This window comes from Cervus canadensis, chromosome 5 (assembly GCF_019320065.1).
Source record: "Cervus canadensis isolate Bull #8, Minnesota chromosome 5, ASM1932006v1, whole genome shotgun sequence".
In the NCBI taxonomy this organism is placed as follows: Eukaryota; Metazoa; Chordata; class Mammalia; order Artiodactyla; family Cervidae; genus Cervus; species Cervus canadensis.
In genome coordinates, this window is record NC_057390.1 from 27569715 (window position 1) to 27588575 (window position 18861).

General features: G+C 48.8%; 1 protein-coding gene across 3 annotated transcripts in view; it reads left to right on the top strand.

Moving 5' to 3' along the window:
• The window catches only part of PRKCE (protein kinase C epsilon), a 535293-nt gene that overhangs the window by 494484 nt on the left and 21948 nt on the right, over nucleotides 1-18861 (top strand). For 2 of the 3 annotated variants that reach the window (XM_043468474.1, XM_043468473.1), the window contains exons 13-15: nucleotides 3044-3182; nucleotides 9558-9746; nucleotides 13233-13379. In XM_043468474.1, the coding sequence (XP_043324409.1) occupies nucleotides 3044-3182; nucleotides 9558-9746; nucleotides 13233-13379 (475 nt within the window). Of the gene's footprint in view, nucleotides 1-3043; nucleotides 3183-9557; nucleotides 9747-13232; nucleotides 13380-18603; nucleotides 18634-18861 lie in introns of all 3 variants that reach the window. The other variant, XM_043468475.1, reaches the window with a different exon arrangement.

Consider the following 18861-nt stretch of genomic DNA (forward strand, 5'->3'; position numbering starts at 1 on the left):
AAGGCAGGGCTGGGAAAGGACTGTTTCTCACCCCGCTACTCGGGGAAGCTTAGGGATCCCTAGAAAGAGGCAGTGCTAGAAGCCCAAAGGAGAGAAATCCTGAGGCAGGAAGAGCAAGTAGAAAGGCAGGGATTCTGGAACAGCGATGCTGGTTGGAGAAGGAGCGAGATCATGAGGGGACCACAGTCTTCAACCGGCTGCGCAACAAGCAGAATTTCAAGGCTACCCCCTTCCCCCGGCAGCCTTCATCCCCTTCCCTCCTCTGTCTTTCTCCACCTGAGCAACCCTGGCCCTGGGCTTTTCTGAGCACTGCCATCCCCTGACACCCCACCTGGGGACTCACTGAGAGCCTGAGACAGGACATGTTTGGTCCCTGTGGTATTTCTCTTTTTAATGAGACTAGAAGACCCCCCAGAGAAATAGAGTTTCACTAAGGGCCTTTCAGGCACCCAGGGGTCTTTCAAGCTATGCTAATCTTTCCTGTTACAAAGGAAAGGAACATAAATCATGAAGTCTTCCCTGGGACTTGGTTTCGTGTGGGGAGTTGAAGTTTAGATAAATGTAGACGGTGGAGGGGGAATCTGAGGAATATGTCAGGCACCAGTGAGAAGACAGCAGGAGGAAATGCTTTGGCCTGGGGCCGCCCTTTGCCACAGCAGAGGGCCAGCTGCCAGCAAAATGTGCTTCGCCCTGGTGGCCACCCTGGCCTTCATCAGGAGTGGCTTCTCTCTCCCAGAAGCAGAGGAGCAGAGAGCCCAGGGATGGTGTGCACCTGGGCCAGGGCGAGGGTGGGCAGAGAAGAATGGGAGACAGTGGGGAACTGAAGGTTTACCTTCTCTTACTCTGAGTAGGAGCCCCAAGCAGAAGGAAAGGCTGAGCTTGATGGACCGGAAATGCTGAGTCGCAACTTTCAGAATGAGGGCAAGGTTCAGGCTGGCTCAGAATCTACTGAATTTATTCCATTCACACAGAAGCAAACGAGTCTTTCCTGTGACATAACAAACATTTTCAAAGAGAGTGCTTTGAGCAATAGCATGCAGGGCTCCTTGTAAATTTGGCGTTGGTGCCTGGCATTGAAAATCTGTCACTGAGAAGGCCGGAAGGTGGGGGAGTGTCATACCCAGAGGCAGTGATCCCCAGGTTCAGGTTCCAGTTCCATCAGCACCCTGTCACCTTATAGAAATCACTTACCTCTTCCGTCTTCCCTTGGCTCGTTTCTGTCACTGTCATGCAGAGAGTGCTCTTCCTAACTGTCGGTTGTTCAGAATACGACTATGGTTTGTCGATGATCAGGTGCGCTTCCCGCAGGCTGTAGTTTTTAGTAGCCTGAGTGTTGCCATGGTGATCATGGTGGGCAGGGGTGGGTCTTGGAAAGGCAGCTCCAGTCTAGAGAGCAAGTAGGGGCCCTAACTCGGTGAGGCCATGAGTCAGCCTCAGCCACTCACACGTTTGCAGGACTCCCAGCTCCCTCTGTGTTGCCTCATGTGTAAAGGTGTTAAAGATGGGCTACTTTGACACACTCCGCACAGTAGTCCTTCCCACCAGCACACGAGATTACAGACCTGCACAGGACCTAACCCCTGTAGTGATTGTCACCCAGGCTACCTGAGCCCAAGTTGTGTTCCTCTCGCTGTTTCCCACCCCCATCGCGCCAGCTAGAACGCAGCCTTGACCACACACAGTGGCCAGGGAGCGGACTTGGTGAGCCCTGGTCCCAGGGGCTCGGCTGCTCGGATATACTCTTCTTTCTGTAGTTCCCAGGCATTTGCTTAGGGCAGCACATTTTCTGTGCTTTCTTTTTTTCTCAAGAAGTCCCAGCTGTACGAGGAAATGGGGCCACGGGTGCAGGACAGGCCAGCCTCAGAGTGCTTCCTGCTGCACCTTTGCACTCAGGCCTGGATTCCTGACGGTGGCTGGAGTTCAAGTCCAGACGCCAGCAGGCCTGTGAGAAAGGTCCCTCTTGCCCTGTGTGCTGGGGAATCAGCTGTCTCTGCAAGACCCCCCACCCCCACCCCAGAGTGACTGCTGAGAGAGACCCAGGCTGAGGACCTCCATCTGGATCTTTCTATGAGACGGGTCTAGGATTTGCAGACTTGCCTGGTAGGGGATTTATCACCCGGAATCCTAGATTATGTGTGAGATCTTACGTGGAACCCCAAACTGTAGAACTGGCCGTGTGGGAGCCGCACCAGCTGAGGCCTGAGAACCACCCAGCTTTATGGGTCCTGGGAATTGCAGCTACTGTGCCTTCTTTCCTGGACTCAGACCCTTCCCCCACTCGGCCTGCCTGCCCCCAGGAGACTGATCTTGCAAATGCTTCCTGCTTGTGCAGGCTGGGCTTCAGTTATCCTCAGCCCCTCAGCATGAATCTCCGCTTCCTTCTTCCTGGTGTTCTAGGCTCTTCATGGTTGTTTTCAACATGCCTGTCCTGCCTCACTATATCCTGGGGACCCAGTTCTCTGGTCTCTTCATTGCCTTTTGCATCTATCATGTTGGCCCTCCCCTCCCTCCCACTTTTCTCTTCATGTTCTATCCTTTCTCTTGAGAGTCGGTTTCCTGGAAGCCCTCCCTACCTACACCAGCCATCAATGATCTCCCTACTGAAAACAATAGCTCACATAGTGCCTTGTAAAGCAGCACTTGGTTCTTATGTGTTTTATCTGCTTCCCTGGTTCCAGTATGTCAGTCTTGTCCTTCCAGCTGATTCCTATGATTAACTCATGATCTGAATAATACAAATTTCCACATATAGTAGGGCTTCAATGAATAGCTGCTGACTTTTTTAAACCAAAGCAGGGTTTAGACATTCCTGAGGTTACAGAAATTCCTCCCTCATGTTGGAGTGAATGGGGGGTATCTTTGGGGGTGGGGGGTGGCCATGTGGGTGAGAGCCCTGGACTGTGGTCGGTTGTTGGCAGGTAAAGCCTCCTTGAAGACTTCCTTTCTGTAGCAGATTTCCCTGAGATGTGCATATCTCTCCAACTAGAAAGGTTATATTGGGATAAGTGAAGCATTAATCATGTGGTTCTGCCCTGTCTTATAGGGATTTGAAACTGGACAACATCCTTCTGGATGCAGAAGGTCATTGCAAGCTGGCTGACTTTGGGATGTGTAAGGAAGGGATTCTGAACGGTGTCACAACCACCACTTTCTGCGGGACACCCGACTACATCGCTCCCGAGGTAAGACCATGAAGGAGGGGGCTACCTTCTCCCACTGCCAGGGCTGAGGCCTGAGTTCATTCTCATGTGTTGGGGTCATCTAGCAGTGCTAGGTGAAGGCTCTGGAAAACCAGGATGAATTCCAGGGAGGAGGGAAAAAAGGAAAGGTAAAAGGCATACTGATTTGTCCATAAGGAAGTAGTGGTGATGAGGAGAGAACAGTGAATTGAGAATAACAGGCCATTCCCAGAAGCTGGCCAGGCCCTCACTGAGCATCCCATCTCATTCCAGTCCAGAACCATCACGAAGCTAGGACCAAGCAATGCTTGTTGACTTGTATTATTGTTTTTACTTTTCTTAAGGTAGTACTGTGTTTTATTTTTTAATTATGTATTTATTTTGGCTGTCCTGGATCTTGGTGGCTGCACAGGCTTTTCCCTAGTTGCAGGGAGCAGGGGCTCTCTCTAGTTGTGATGCGTGCCCCCTCATTGTGATGGCTTCCTCATCGCAGAGCACAGGTTCTAGGGCACGTGGGCTTCAGTAGTTGCAGTTCCTGGGCTCTAGAGCACAGGCTAAATAGTTGTGGCACATAAGCTTAGTTGCTTCATGGCATGTGGGATCCTCCCCAGTCAGGGATTTAACCTGTGTCTCCTGCATTTATGGGAGGATTCTTTACCACTGATCCACCAGAAAAGCCCTGTTTTCACTTTTTAGTAATCAGAATAAAGGAGCACCATTGATAAAGGCAGAGTTTAGCTATACAGCTTTAATTTCCTACAGTAAAACCAAAAATTAGCTGCCATTTCTAATGTATCACGGATTCTGCATAGCAGGCACACAAGGTTGAGCTGGAAGAGGAGAGCATCTGAGCCTCGTTTTAGTGGAGATCCGAGATGTTCACTGTGAGCCTCACCAGTAGGTTGCCTTTTATGGAAATTGCTTAGATATTTTGTTCATCATAATGTGTTTTCTTTGCCCTGAGTTTTCTCCAGGTCAGTCTGCCCAGACTGAGAGATATCTAGTGTGGAATGATTCAGATTTAAGACATAGTCTGTCACAGATACTTAATAAAAATGGTCTCAAGGGTTCTGAAACATGTGAGGTAAGAAGGAAGTACTAGTCCCCTTTAAGCATTGTCCATGGTGAGTAGGAGTTAGCACAGCCGGATTTCATTTCCTTCCAGTGGGCACTGTGTGAGCACCTGCTAGACACAAAGTGATGTGAGGATGAAGAATTACTGAGACCCTGGTGGCTCTCCTAAAAGGCCTTTGTGTTCTCGAGAGAGTGACAGCTAGTTAAGTAAACAGCTAGTTAAGCAGAATAAATAGGTACACAAGATGGTAACATCAGGACTCAGGGAAGGTTTCTTAGGGCACCTGGTGGATGAATTGAGTTGCAGAGAGTCTGCAGGATTTCCTTTGATGGTATGCAGTGGGGGGCATTCCCAAAAACAGCAGGAAGGATTGGGGTGGGTGTGGCGCAGGGGAGGAGAACCAGTATCCCTGGGCTCTGAATCCTTTAAGGCAGAGGCTTTGTTTCTGATCTGGGTACCCCCAGACTCTGGCACACATGTCAGTCTCTTAGTAATGGTTTGCTGAATGAATAAATAAATAAATAAGAACTTGTAATACTCCAACATGAGCAAAGCCTGGGGGATGAGAACATTCTTGGCCTTTTTGAGAAAGGAAGATAGTATGGCCAGAACAGAGGATTTCTTAGTGCTCTTAGTAATGAACATGATTAAGAAAAAGGACCAAGGAAAATGGCCTTTATTCTATAGGATCTGTGGATCCACTGAAGGTTTCCCAGTGGAGGGAGGGTCATCATCAGACCTGTCCCAGAAAGAAGACAGGCAACAGGAATGTAGATCAGAAGCCAGAGGGCCAGAGAAGATTGGTTGAGAGTTTTTTACAAACCAGATAAGATTCAGGGAGAAAAATAAAAAATAAAAAGACTCAGAGAGGCCTGAGGAGGTTCGCAGAGTGAGGATGGTAATAGGTAAAGTCTCACTGAAACCTCTATCTTCTAAAAGATCTCAAGAGTACAGATTTCAGACTGCCTCTACAAGTAAGTTCTTTTAGCAGAAACATTAGGAGTTTAACCTTCAAGGAGAAATTGAAAGCAAGGCCTCTCAGTTGAAACCTGTTTTTCCACCACCTTCCTCATTCACTCTTTATCATCAGAATGGTTGGTTCTAGGCCCTCTGTGAATTGATGTCAGAGTCAAAGGGTTGACAGCCTAGTGTAGTAGTCAAGGACCCAGCCCAAGATGAACATTCACTTTATGATGAACAGAACACCCACACAACTTTCATGAAAGGCAATCCATTGGCAAAACTCACAATGGATAACTCTGGTTTCTGTTCTGTAGTGGGACCCAGACACTGTTCCTTCTCATTCTACACTTGTGTCAACTATGCAGCATCACCACTCCATGTGAAATGCCTAATGATTCCTGGTCTTACTGTAGGCAAATTATAGCTGATAAGGGTATTGCTACCTTTATCAAAGGGTCACTGAGATGGTTAAATGAAATTATACCGCTGAGGCATTTAGCCCAGTGCCCAGACCACAGTAAGTATTGGGTCAGCAGTGGCTTCCTCACAATCATCATGGTTGTTAGGTCACACAGTGGGGTGGGCAAAGCACAGTCCTAAGAGTTGAGAATCCAGGCTGGACTTAACCACTAATGCCCGCATGTGACCTTGACCAAGTCATAAAATGTTTTTGACCCTCAGATTCCTCATCTTTCAAATGGGAATGATAATTCCTGCCCTAGCCGCCTCATCAAGCATTTTGAGAATCTAATGCAGTTAGAGCATGGAAATTCTTCAGAAAGCATAAGCCTATATCCAAATAGGAGGGGTTGTGAAGTGCCTGGCTAACCCTGAAACCAGAGACACCTTCTGAGGCACTGACTCTGCCCTGAGGCTTTCCACCACATGCCCTGGGCTGACCTTCATGGCAACCCCTCCCCTATCTCCTCACCCGCTCCCCAGACAATGGTGGCCAGCCCTAGGAAGTGCCTGGTGTCATTAGGCCCAATGCCTGCTCTTCCTCCCCAGCTCTGACCCATCTAGGGGTTGGCTGCCATGCCAGGTACCCTCCCATGGCATGTGAAGACTTGCCCTCTCACCAGCTCCATCCATGACAAGGTGATTTGGAAGCAGATAATTAGGGTCAAACCTGAGGAGGATTTTAATAAAGATGCCACCCCAAACAGGAAGCCTCTGGAGGGGCCTGGGGAAAGGTAGACAGTGCTTCTCTGGTGGTTTCCCTAGCACCATCCTGTCTGAACACAAACGGGGTCACCTGGAAGCTACCTCCCCACCACACCAAGAAGGCACAGAACCCAGCTGTACCCGCCCTGCCCTGAGATTAGCGGGTGGCTACCTCATGTGAAGAGTTGACTCATTGGAAAAGACCCTGATGCTGGGAGGGATTGGGGGCAGGAGGAGAAGGGGACGACAGAGGATGAGATGGCTGGATTGCATCACTGATTCAATGGGCATGAGTTTGAGTAAACTCCGGGAGTTTGTGATGGACAGGGAGGCCTGGCGTGCTGTGATTCGTGGGGTTGCAAAGGGTCGGACGCAACTGAGTGACTGAACTGAACTGACTGACTGACTTAGCACCAGGGTCCCCAGAGCCCAGGAGAGAAGGGAGCATGCCCTGGAAGATACACAGAGTGGACACACCTGGCAGCCAGTCTCCCCGAGTGTTGGAAACAGGTTAGTCATGAGTAGATCCAGAAAACTGCTAGAGCCCCTATCCTCTGGTGGCTTATGGATGCCCTGGGGAGACAGTTGACCATGAAAAAAATAGCTAAAATCATGATAGTATGTGGAAAGTGTCTGTCAAATCTTAAGGCCAGGGGTCTTAGGATACCAAAGACTAGGAGAAAGGTTGGAGAAATCCAGGAACTCTTTTTGGAGGAAAGCTTTTGGTGAAAACCATGACCTTGAATGTGGTGCCACAGTGAGCCAGGCTGGGGCTCTGGGCCTTTCGAGGTTGAGGGGGCTCAGACTTTGGCTTTGGCACCGAGCAGCCTTACTGGCTTCTCAGTGGAGCCTATAGCTTTGACCTTTCAGATACCACGTACTGACCACTGGACTGAGAGACCAAAGGTCCTAACCAAGCAGATTACCAGCCTCAAATAATTTAAAGTTGGCTGCATTTGCTCACATTCCTTTTCATTCTAAGTTCTAAAGAGTCCTAAAATGTGCATTTTTTTTTTTTTTTTTTTTTACTGTTGTCAAAATGCTTCTCCCACCTTTTGATTTAATCCCAAGCAACCTGCAGCCTTGAGACGGGCATTTTGAGCAGACCCCAGACAGTCCAGATACCTGAGTTCAACCTCGTCTTCTGTCTGGTAATCTGAGAACTGAGCTGGAGCTTCATTCTGAAATAGGTGACCTGAGAAGCTACCTGCCTGGGGTGACCTGCAGGCTGGAGTGACCGTTGCCATTTGGGGAGGTGTCTTCAGAATATACCCCCTTTGAGGATGTGCACTCCAGTCGTGCTTCTCCTCCCTTCACTTTTTGGAATTCTTTATAGAATGATAGCACTGAGCAATCAGAGATGACCTCTCACCTGCCCTGCTGTCTCTGGGCAGCACCATGCCTGGTCCTGCTGACTGATAAGAAGAAAACATCACTGTGGGGTAGGAACATCACTTCCTTAGCAGTGGGGACAACCCAGCATTCTTTCTGCTCCGAGCCAATTACACATCACTGAGCTGCTACATACTATACACACATGGAGATGAAACCTTGTAGAAGTAAAATTAGATTTAGTACCACCTTCCAATTATATAGAGCTTTTTATTTGCAGTAGGCTTTCGGAATCCTCCATCTTAATTAATCTTGTGAGGTTAAGCTGAGGATCTGAGCCTCATCTGATAAATGAGAAAGTCAACTGTCTGGCTTGAGATCACCCAGAAATGTAATGCCAAACTTGGGGTGAAATTAGATACCTCCTGGTTGACCTTCTATCTCTAGCACCTGGCCAGCACTGCAGAAAAATTAGGAGGGGGAAGTTACTTGCTTTTCCAAAAGTTCTGTAGCTTCTCGGCTCAGAGTTCCTCTCCTGCACTGACATTCTGATTACATTTGTAAAACTTCAGTCCTCACACACCATTCTGCAGGAAGCTGACATCAGCATGTCTTCAGCATCATGTACTAAGTGCATGTAACCTGAGTGACTCTGACTCCATATACTTGGAGGAGGAGGCAAAGAGAACATAGGTAAGAGAAGTGACAAATCCAAAGACAAGTGCCAAGACAAAATGCACCAGACAACCAGGATTTGATTTGGGCTCTTGCAATAGGGAGAATTTTATGGACTGCCTGAAATAAAAAGGAGGGAGTCCACTCAATATGCAAGGATCACTGACAAAAGAAACCCACATGTTAAGCTAATTTAAATCCATACCTCTTTAGTGTTCTCAGTGTGAAACTAACAAGCAAAAAGTGAAATAACATGGTAAGAAATTGATGGAGTTTATTGTATGTTTGAGCACAAAATTGTGAGCTAATTATAATGAATATACCACAAAGCAGATTAGTGTCATGTTTAACAATATTTAGTAATGGGTAAAACATAAACTTTGAAGTTAATCAAATCTGAAGTAAGATTGGAATGACTGCATAAATCTGGCTTTATTTCCTGCAAGTCACTTAATTAAATGTTTGATTTTTTCCACCAGTAAATTAGAAAAAAGAAAATAATCTATGTAAAAACTGTTATAAAGATAAAATAGCACTCAATCATTTTTTAAAGCGGGTCTGGGGCTTTATAAAGTAAGGAAAATGATTTGTCAGCAGGCCTTAGGAAAGTCATGGGAATAATAGAAATGGGTCTTTTCTCAGAATATGCAAGAGCATAGTGGTCCTTTATGATTAGAACACAAATGGGTGGGGAGATTTATTAACTGTAGTTTCTTTTCCAAGAGCCCAGGGTTCGGTGAATTCAGCGTTGTCACTGTCTAAAGAGGACTGAGGTTCTGATCACCCTTCTTTAGTGAGGGGAGACCTAAATTTGCTGCACTCACTTACTGTGATTTTAGTGTCAAGAATATGCACAGTTTTTTCACATGGCCCTCCATGCAAGTCAGGAACTTCATCTGGTACTCAAGCAAAGAAGCAGTAATTTGTTCCCACTGGAAGGCAGACTGTGGGTGTTGACTCTGGAAAGCTGGCACCTACACTGTGCCTCCCAAACTCAATTTTCACTCAGCTAGCTGATTTAGAACCCAAGTTTTTATAAGGCAGCCATACTCTATGGAAGAACAAGCTGGAAATAGAAACCCAGGTCTTCTCAAGGCCGCTTGTGATGCAGGCGTGGCCTCGGGGGGCAGCCTGCAGGGGGGCCCTGACGTTGCCCATCTCCCGAACAGATCCTGCAGGAGTTGGAGTACGGCCCCTCAGTGGACTGGTGGGCCCTGGGGGTACTGATGTACGAGATGATGGCGGGGCAGCCCCCCTTCGAGGCTGACAACGAGGACGATCTGTTTGAGTCCATCCTCCACGACGACGTGCTCTACCCGGTCTGGCTCAGCAAGGAGGCGGTCAGCATCCTGAAAGCTGTGAGTCATCGCCCCTCGCCCTCTTTCTGCTCCCCCGCCCCCGCCCCTTTCCCCATCCCACCTCTGCTCACTGCCCAACAGAAAGGGTTGAGGGCAGTCACCCTGGGAGTTCAGGTTCACTACAGGGGCTGCTGTTGAGAAATCGAGCCCGGGGCAGATTGCTCTTCTTGTGGTAAAGGGATACCACATCTGCATTCCCAGAGGAAAGCTCTGTGCACTTGTGTGTCCTCCAGAGCTGCAGAGGGGGAGACCAACCCCAGTGGTGCTGGGGTCACCCCTACTGCTCACAGTCTTGGGGCAGTACCCCCTTTCCTGATCTGCCACCCATGTCTGTCTACCTCTGGGGCTTGCGATGGGGAAGAGAGAAAGGTGGGGAGGGGGAGACGCTGTACCCCTGTGTCGACAATAGCGACACTGATCAAAGAAGATGTGTCCTCTCAAGATCCCTGTAACCACAATGGATTCAGATGTAACAGACTTTCCCATGCCGCAAATAGTCCCTTACAGATGATAATGCTTAGTACTTGCTCAGTGTAATCATGGCTACAACACTGAGACGCTGGCACTATGGCAAGGAAATGAAGTTATCTGTCCCCCTGGGAGTGCTGGGGGAGGCGAGGTGCAGGGAATGTAAACAGACCAGTTTACCTGGGGAGGGTCGCCTCACTGGGTTGAGGCCATGACAGCCCAGCAACCCTGACTTCTATTCATGGCTTCTCTCACCCATCAGAACACCCCAAAGTTCAGAGTCAGAATGCCACAGTCCCAAAATTTGCCATATCAAAATACCTGCTCCATCATGGTTTATTTTTCTTGTTTTCCAAGTCAAGTCCCAATATTTACCTAATTGTATATATACAGAAGTATTACATCACTATCATAAATGGAAAATTAATATCACTTGCCATAATTGATTAACATAAATCATCCTATAAAAATAGTAAAAAGGCCTAAAATCATTTCATAGTTGTCTGGAGGGGACTCGTACCATGTTTTGGAAAATGCTCCATCAGAACATGTTGCTTCTTTCTGCAGTTCATTTTTCCCTTCCTCTTCCCTTCTTTCTCTCATCTTCCTTCCTTCCCTCCCTCCCACATCTATTTCTCTTCCTCTGTCTCCCTCCAATTCCTTGATTCAATGAACAACTATCTGTTGAGTGTTTTCCTATATGCGTTGTGCAGTGTTTTCCTCTAGCATTGTGCTAGATGCTGCATGAGTGTGTAACAGCCATCATTCTTGCCTTGTGGAGCCTGTGATCCAGCAGGAGAAGGTGGGAATTAAGTTAAAAAAACACATCCATAGGTGACCACAATTGGGCTACGAGCAGTGAAGGAAGCAAAGAGAATATGTTCATTTACTCATTTATTCAACACCTATTTATTGGGCATTTGGATATGCCAGTCACTATGCCAGGTGCTGGCAAAGGAAGACCCTGTAGCACCTGAGGCAGCTGAGGATGCCCCCAGCAGAGCTGATCACTCACCCTGGGCCCCAGACACCAACCGGACACACCTTCCAGTGAGCATCCTGCCAGTACCCTAGAGGGGCCATTTCATTATGAATGATCAGAGCAGTGGTCTTCATCTAGCGATGATTTTGCCCTTTTCCCTCCCCACCCCCCACACTTCCATCATCCCCCAGAGACATCTGGCAATGTCTGGAGATGTTTTAGTTGTCTCAACTTGGAGGGGAGGGATGCTGTTGGAATCTAGCAGGTGAAGCTAGGGATACAACTAAACACCCTACACCGCACAGCCCCCACAGCTAAGAAGTATCCAGTCCAAACTGTCATAAGCAGAGATCAAGAAGAAGGAGGTTGTGCCTGTGTCAGCTGGTTGGTGAGGGCGAAATGTCTGGGAAAAGACGAGACTCTGGCTCGGGGTCAGCTTCCTGAGACGCTAAAACCTGTGTGTTTATCCATGGCCCTGATACTTCCCCTCCCAGAAGTGGGAGGACAGGAAGAGCTGAGGAAGCAAGGAGAAGTCTTCTACTCCCTTGGCCTTGGAACACTTCACTTCCTCACATTGTCGCTTGATTCTAGGGCCAGGCCAGGTTTTCCATGACTCTGGCCACTGAGCCGTGTCTCTTGAGGGCTGCTGCCTACGTGCAGAACTCTCCAGAAGCCTTTTGCACCGTAGAGTTATGCAGTGCACCACCTATGCAACAGTGAGTATCGGTCCTGCTTCCTCCCTTCCTCAGCCCTGTGCCCTGAGGCCCAGCCTTCAGCCCGCTGTTCCCTCATCTCACTGGACGGAGTGCACAGTGGGAGCGAGGCACGGACCTAGATGCTGGGAAGATAGGACTGATTCCTATATTATAGAGCTCACCATGGAGAAAAACATTCAGACAAATTATAATTTAAATGAACGAGAAGCATCTACCCAGCACCTCTTCACCCTCTTATCTCTGCCCAGGTAAGATTCTTTGGTTTCAGCAGTGCCAGGCAGGAGTCAGTAGGAAGTTCTTGCTGCCCAGGAAACTCTCCCTTGCTGAAGCCTGAAATGCCATCATTATAGATTTATCGCTCTGAATTTAATTTATACGTTGTCCTCTTAAGGTCCTTTGTTTAAACTCTTAGCCTTCACCCCATGAGATGTAACACTCAGCCTCTGAGACACATGCAAACACACACCACTACCTTTATTTTGGTTGGCTGTCAGAAATGTTTCCACCTACCAGCACTGATTTTTTTTTCAAGGTTATATTTTTATACATCTGCTCAATTAAATTCACATTTGCCATCAGGACTGACTCATTTAGTAGGAATAGTAATTTCACTTGGGTGTGTGAGTTCACAAGACACCAGCCAAAAAGTACAAAACACATCAATGTGGTTTTTACAGACAAGCATTGGGAAGCAATAAGCCTTTCTTTTCCTTGTTTTTTGTCTGTTAATCTATGTTGAGTTTTGTGCTAGCAATTACAAATTAAAAAAAAATTTTTTTAAGTAGGAGGGCCCATATCCAGGAAAAGGAAAAGGGAGGAGGTGTCTTTGAAAATTGACCTTAACATGAATATCTGGTCTTCTTTCCTTACCTCCAGAAGGACTGTTGACCTCTTAGTATGAGGTTATCAGACTTCAGTATCCCTGATGAGAAGATTTAAGAATCTGAGGGGAAATCAGAGGGTTAGAAAAAGTCTAAGTTCCTAATCTTGACTTGATACCTTGCTGGCTGTTTGACTTTGGCCAAGTTAATTAACTTCTCTGAGCCTCAACTACCTCACTTATAAAGTAGGGATCATGTTAGTCCCTCAGAAGACTGTGTTCCATGGAATGAGTCAGTACATGTATATCATATATGTAGAGTGGTGGCCGGTGCATAGTAAGTCCTACCTAAGAATGAGGGGCGAAGCTCCTGAAAGTACAGAAAGTGGGCTTGGGAGGTGACGCCAAAGATGCTGCCTTGGCTGAGCTCCACCTTCCCCCCAGTGCCTCTGCCTGCCAGGCCGCTGTTCCTGATTCTCTTTCTGTCTTCATCCCCCCAGTTCATGACCAAGAACCCCCACAAGCGCCTGGGCTGCGTGGCGGCACAGAACGGTGAGGACGCCATCAAGCAGCACCCGTTCTTCAAGGAGATTGACTGGCTGCTGCTGGAGCAGAAGAAGATCAAGCCGCCCTTCAAACCTCGCATTGTAAGTAGGCCTGTCGCTTGTACACACCGAGGGTGGGTCTGGCATCCATGCACAGAGATGAGGGTCTGGGCACATTTCACAACCAAGGTGACAAGGGCAGAAGGTCGCCAAGAGACACCCTAAAAGAGTCTCGTCAAAGATACATAACCAATAGCTGTAACCAAGAGGATGACTTACATGGGACATAGAGGAATCTTTTGTACTTTAATCAAATTTTATATATCTTGACCAAAATTGTAGGCGATACTGGTTTTCTATGTGTGGTAGAGATACAAGGTTTCTTTATAAATCACCTTTTTTTTTATGAGTCAATTTAAAGAAAAATATTAACTCAGTGATAGTCGCAGTCACTGTTTGGAGCTAGCACAGGGCCTGAGGCTGAGACTCAGAGGTGGACATTTGAGGAAGACTGTCCCCAGAGCGGCCCGTGGAGCCTGGTTCAGTGAGATGCCATTTCTTTAGACCGCGTCTCTGCCTTCTTTGACCCACTCTCCCTTCTGCCTTCTCTCTAGCCTCAGCACACACTTCTTCCAGGTCCTTCCACCTGTTGTGACCATGCCAGTCAGAGGAAGGTGCAATCATTGTGTTTGAAGCTCAGAGGTTAGAAAGAGGAATAGGCCTGTCGAGTCCAGGCTTGACTCAGAGAGCAGAGACCACATTGTGGCCGTGACCTGCCTCTGGAAGGGAAAGGGGTCAGAGGTGCTTTCCTTAAAGTTAGAGAGTGGGTGTGTGTAAGCATGCATGTGCATGTGCATGCGCACATATCCATGTGTGTTTGTGTGTGTGTGTAAGGGGAAACTCTTAGTTCTCTTGCACCCTAGCATGATAAAGCTATCATTTAGATGAAACTTTGGGTAGCCAGCTGGCTAGTGTCCTGGGAGTGAAGCGGGCTGTGTAATGAAGTTACGGGGCAGAGCCCCGGCGTGGTAGGGCTGGGGTCTCAGGCAGTGAAGACTTGTGATTATCCAGTCAGCCCTCAATCACCCCACATTCTGCCAGAGGACTTCTTCTCCATCACTTCCAAGTATAAAAAAGACCCTCCTGTGCCTTGGGAATCATCAGAGAGGAAATCCACTATTTTCTAGGAGGTTTTCTGGGGGTCAGTGGTTGACAGTGTGGGGATCTTAGAAATATTTCGTGTCGGGGGTAAGACTCAGCTGAAGGGTGTGATCCAGGCCTCAGCCAGACAAGAGCATTCAGGTGGACGGTCCCTGGACATAGTCCCATCACCATTCTTTGTTTGCTTCCTTCTTGGGTGTTTATGATTTTCTCTGGCTGACACACAGCTTGGAACAGGCTAAGTTCAGGTTTACCTTCTTTCTTTGTTAACATCTCCCACAGCTCTGGGGCCTGCTGCTCTAAGCCTGTGATGGGAGCTCAGAGCAGGGCTTATGGCACATGCCAGCCTGCCTAAAAGCTGCCCCACCCCATCCCTAGGGTCTCTGCAGGCGATCTTTTAGGACCAGATGAACTGACAAGTTTCCCCAGACAAAATGAGGGGGTCAGGAGACCAGAGGCCAGGCAAAGGAGGAGAAACTTATTTTAGGTTTAATCTAAGTTGATCAAACCCAAAGAAAATTGGGAAATAGACCTGAGTAAGGAATCTAGGCCCAACAAAGAGAAAGCCAGGATGAGCGCGGGGCCCAGTCAAACAGTGCAGGTCTGCAGAATGACTTGAACCCCAATCTAGAGGCCAGGTCAACAAAGGACTTGATGCTAGGCTTGCAAAGGGGCAGGGCTGGAGGAGCAGCCCCTTCTGGGGGTGCAGGCTGGAGGGGACAAGCCCCAGGGGACCATCATCAGCAAGGGGTGTGAAAGGAAAGGGGGTGGGGCAGAGGCAGGCAGGGAATCTTTGCAGAGAGCCCACAGGGAAGCACGGAATTCAGGAAACTCTCTGTGGTAAAAGGCACAAGGAAGCTTTAAAGGATGAATTTATGAAGCAGAGTCTTTTTCTGGAGTGGTCTGGTGGCTGATTGTCACTCAGATCCAGTGGAGGTGATTGCTCTGAGATGGCCAAAGAAGCCCCGAGAGGTGCTGGTCTCCAGGAGCTCTTCCCAGCAATTCCTGGGGCTTCCACCCTGCAGTCTGAACTCTGAGCGCAGTGAAAGTGCACACCTGAGAACAGGGACACTTGGAGCAGTCCCTGGCTTCCCCAGAGAGAGGGGAGGGCAGGAAGGACAGATGTGCAGTTTCCATGGCCCACAGGATGGGCAAGGATGCAGACAGAGGAAGTGGCGGGGGTGGGGGGTGGGCATGGAGCGGAGCATGAACCAGAAGGCTGAGCATGTGACCCAGTCTGCTAGCTTAGCCCTGGCCCTAGCAAGGGGTGTGGGTGCTCCTGTGGACAGGGGGTAATGGCTCCCCAGGAAGCAGCAGTAGAAGTCCATCCTGGGTCAGGGGTTCTTTCTATCCATGTAGAATGCAAGAGCCCGGTGCTTCCCTTCCCTGGGCCTCTCGACAGCCCCAACCTGGGACCAGAGGGCAGGACTCTGCTTGCTTCCTTTGCTGAGGGGCTCAAGTAGGCTTCTGGGGGCCATCCAGGAGCTCCCACCAAGTTCACAACTGTTTAGCATTCCTAAAGACTGAGTCATCATTGCCTTGGAAATGATCCTCTGGGCATGTTCCTGCTCACCCCCAACAGGCTTCCAGAGTCACTCTCAACACTGTTGGGGGTCAGGAGAGAGGACGTTTATTTGGCTGGTTTGAATTCAAACTTACATTGTACGAGAGGTGCTTCTGGTCACATCTGGAGCTGAGTGATGTTGATCCTTACTGAGTTCTCAGCTATAGGGCAGTCAAGATATATTCAAGTTATTTAGATCTCTGATCACAATTATATCCTTGTGACAAGAGATTTCTCTCCAGAGAAATATTAAAATGGGGAAGGAACAGTCTTCATCTAGTTAGCACGTTGAAAAGGTGTCCCAAATCTGTCCCTTGATTGAAACCTCTTCTCTGAAAAATGTTAATGGCATCATCCTGAGTCACCTGTGGGCTGTGTGTAATGGAAACAAGTTTTAAGTTGAATTAAAGCCCACTGCGATGACGGATATACTGTATCTCATCATTGAAAGCCCTAGTAGGACCAGTGTGGAAACTCACACAGGTGTTTATAAGCCATCATCCCCTCTAACCATCTCAGGATTCTCCCTGGGGGTGTGGAGGCCTGCCTGGCTCAGATGCCAGCAGTGAGCAGGGCTCTGTGTTCCAAAAGCTGAGTCAGCACAACCCACAGACAGAGCTACACATGAGAAGTCATTGGAGAGACCCTGGGAAGCTGAAGTGTGTCCCCATAGACGTCATCTTTTGCTCATGGGACAGGGAGTTCCAACACAAGACAGGCTCTTCTTGGACTTCAGGTGTCACATAACTTAAGGACATGCCAGATACCTTCTGAGGAGAACCACGGAAGAATGGTTTTGACAGAGAGAGGAAGAAAAACTGGTTTGACTTTGGGAACAAGTGGCCAAGGTGTTTGATCACAAGTGGGCGAAGGGCAGTGTGAGTGTCTTAGATCTTAGGGACAGACTCCAAGTCAAAGGCAAAAAGCCACTCTGAGAAGGGAGGAGACAAGTTTGTGATCAAGCATCTCCAGCTATGCACCTTGGTGGTGGCCTAGAGAAGACACAGGGCATGCGTTCCAAAAGCAAGGAAAGCTATGCACGGACTCCCCATGTCATCAGGCTGAAGATCTCCAGGGTGTTCAGTCAAGGGCCTGGGGCTCCAGAGGGAATTCTGGGACTCCTCTGTTCTGGGCTTGCTCTACTTGCTCCCTGCCCATGCCCTGCTGATGTCACACCAGGATGCCACCAGTCCCAGGAGCCTGTTGAAGAGCTGCTTTCCACTGCTCTGCTGGCCCTACTGAATCTGAGCCCCCTGGGCTGGTGGCGGGGTTGGGGGGGGTGGTGGTGCAGGCATCCTGCCTGTCTGATTCAGGAAGGAATTGGTTTTGTCTGGTAGTGGGTGCTGGGGAAACAGACTGGGTGAAGTCCTGTCATCCGGTCTAGGAGTTATGAAGAGACAAAGCATAGTAGCCTGTGTTTCAGAGTTCCTAACCATCCCCACTCCCCCGCACAGACAGAGCCCCTACACACGAGTGGGCACAGCAAACTGCACTCTGCCCATGCTGGCTCAGCTGAGGCTGGGGTCCCTGGATCACCCACACAGGGCTGAGGATATGGCAGGAGAACAGCTTCCAGAACTGGTTTCCATCCCCTCCACAGGAAGCCTCGCCCCTCTAAAGATATCACCGGGGAGATTGTCCAGATTTGTACCTGGAATTTGGCCTCTGGTCAGGTTCCATCACATACTTCGATTGGCTGCTATTCCCTCCAGGCCTTTGCCTTCCTGAGATGTTTGCTGAACTGAGATTTCTGCTCCCTGGCGCCTGAACCTCCCTGTCTAAACCCTGCCCTGACTCACCAGCTGTCAGTATTTCCTGGGTTTCCTCCCTTCAGGTTTTCACCCCTTTGCGGTAACCCCACCCTAGGACATTTTTCAGTGGCCTTTGCTTCTGCGTGGAGCTTTCCTTCTCATCTTTCCTCCCAGCCATCTTGTCTTGTATATTCTCCCTCCTCCACTTTCCTTTTTATGCTCCTCCTGACCACCCTTTCTCCACTCCCATGCTCTACTGATGTTGTACAAGTGATGAGCCATTAACACCGAACTGGAGACTTGGTGCCAATCATGCACTCAAATCAGTTTTCCTGGGGTGGCTTGCTTCCAACCAAGGGCATACAGCAGTGGGTGGGTGGGGGAATAGAAAAGCCAGCAAAGCTGGATCTGTGACCTTTGATGCTGGAAAAACTCTCCAATATGGAATTCACCATCTATCTTACTAGGGATTTGATTCCAAGACAGTGGCATCATTTGCTGCCATTAAAAGCAGCCTATTTAGCTTTTGTGTTCCTAGCGGGCTTGCCTTCCTTGGGGACCATAGAAGACAGAGTGATGTGTTTGGTGTGGTTGAAGGGCATCATCTGACCTTGTAGATCTTGGAGGTATTTTGCTCACTCCTAGCACTCCTCCTGCCTACTCCCACCCTGCCCCCCAAAAGCAGGAGGCTCTGAGATTATGGCTTCAGTGCTGAAATGGGGGGTAGCCAGTGGAGGAGGGAAAGGTCTGCCTTCCCAACAGCCCACCTGTCCTCAGTGAAAGCCAAAATCAATGAGGGAAATGCTAGCCAAGTAAACTTCTCTTTGTGTACATGTTCTCTCTTTTCAAGTTTGCTTCAGTGTGAATGTCCCTCTTTAAGGTAAGGCCTCCAGAATGGGGAGTCTCTCCAGGTAGGTGAGCCCTCAGGCCTGGTGACACGGAGGCCCCTTTCAACCTCATGATCTGTTCCATCCAGCCATCCACACTGCATGGCGGGACCCTCAAGGGAGGCCCTTCCTGCATGCTCCTGCATGACCAGGCTGTGCTGAGAGAAAACTGGGAAGTGGGCCTGAGACCCTCACACCCTCACCAACTCAGCGACCCTGCT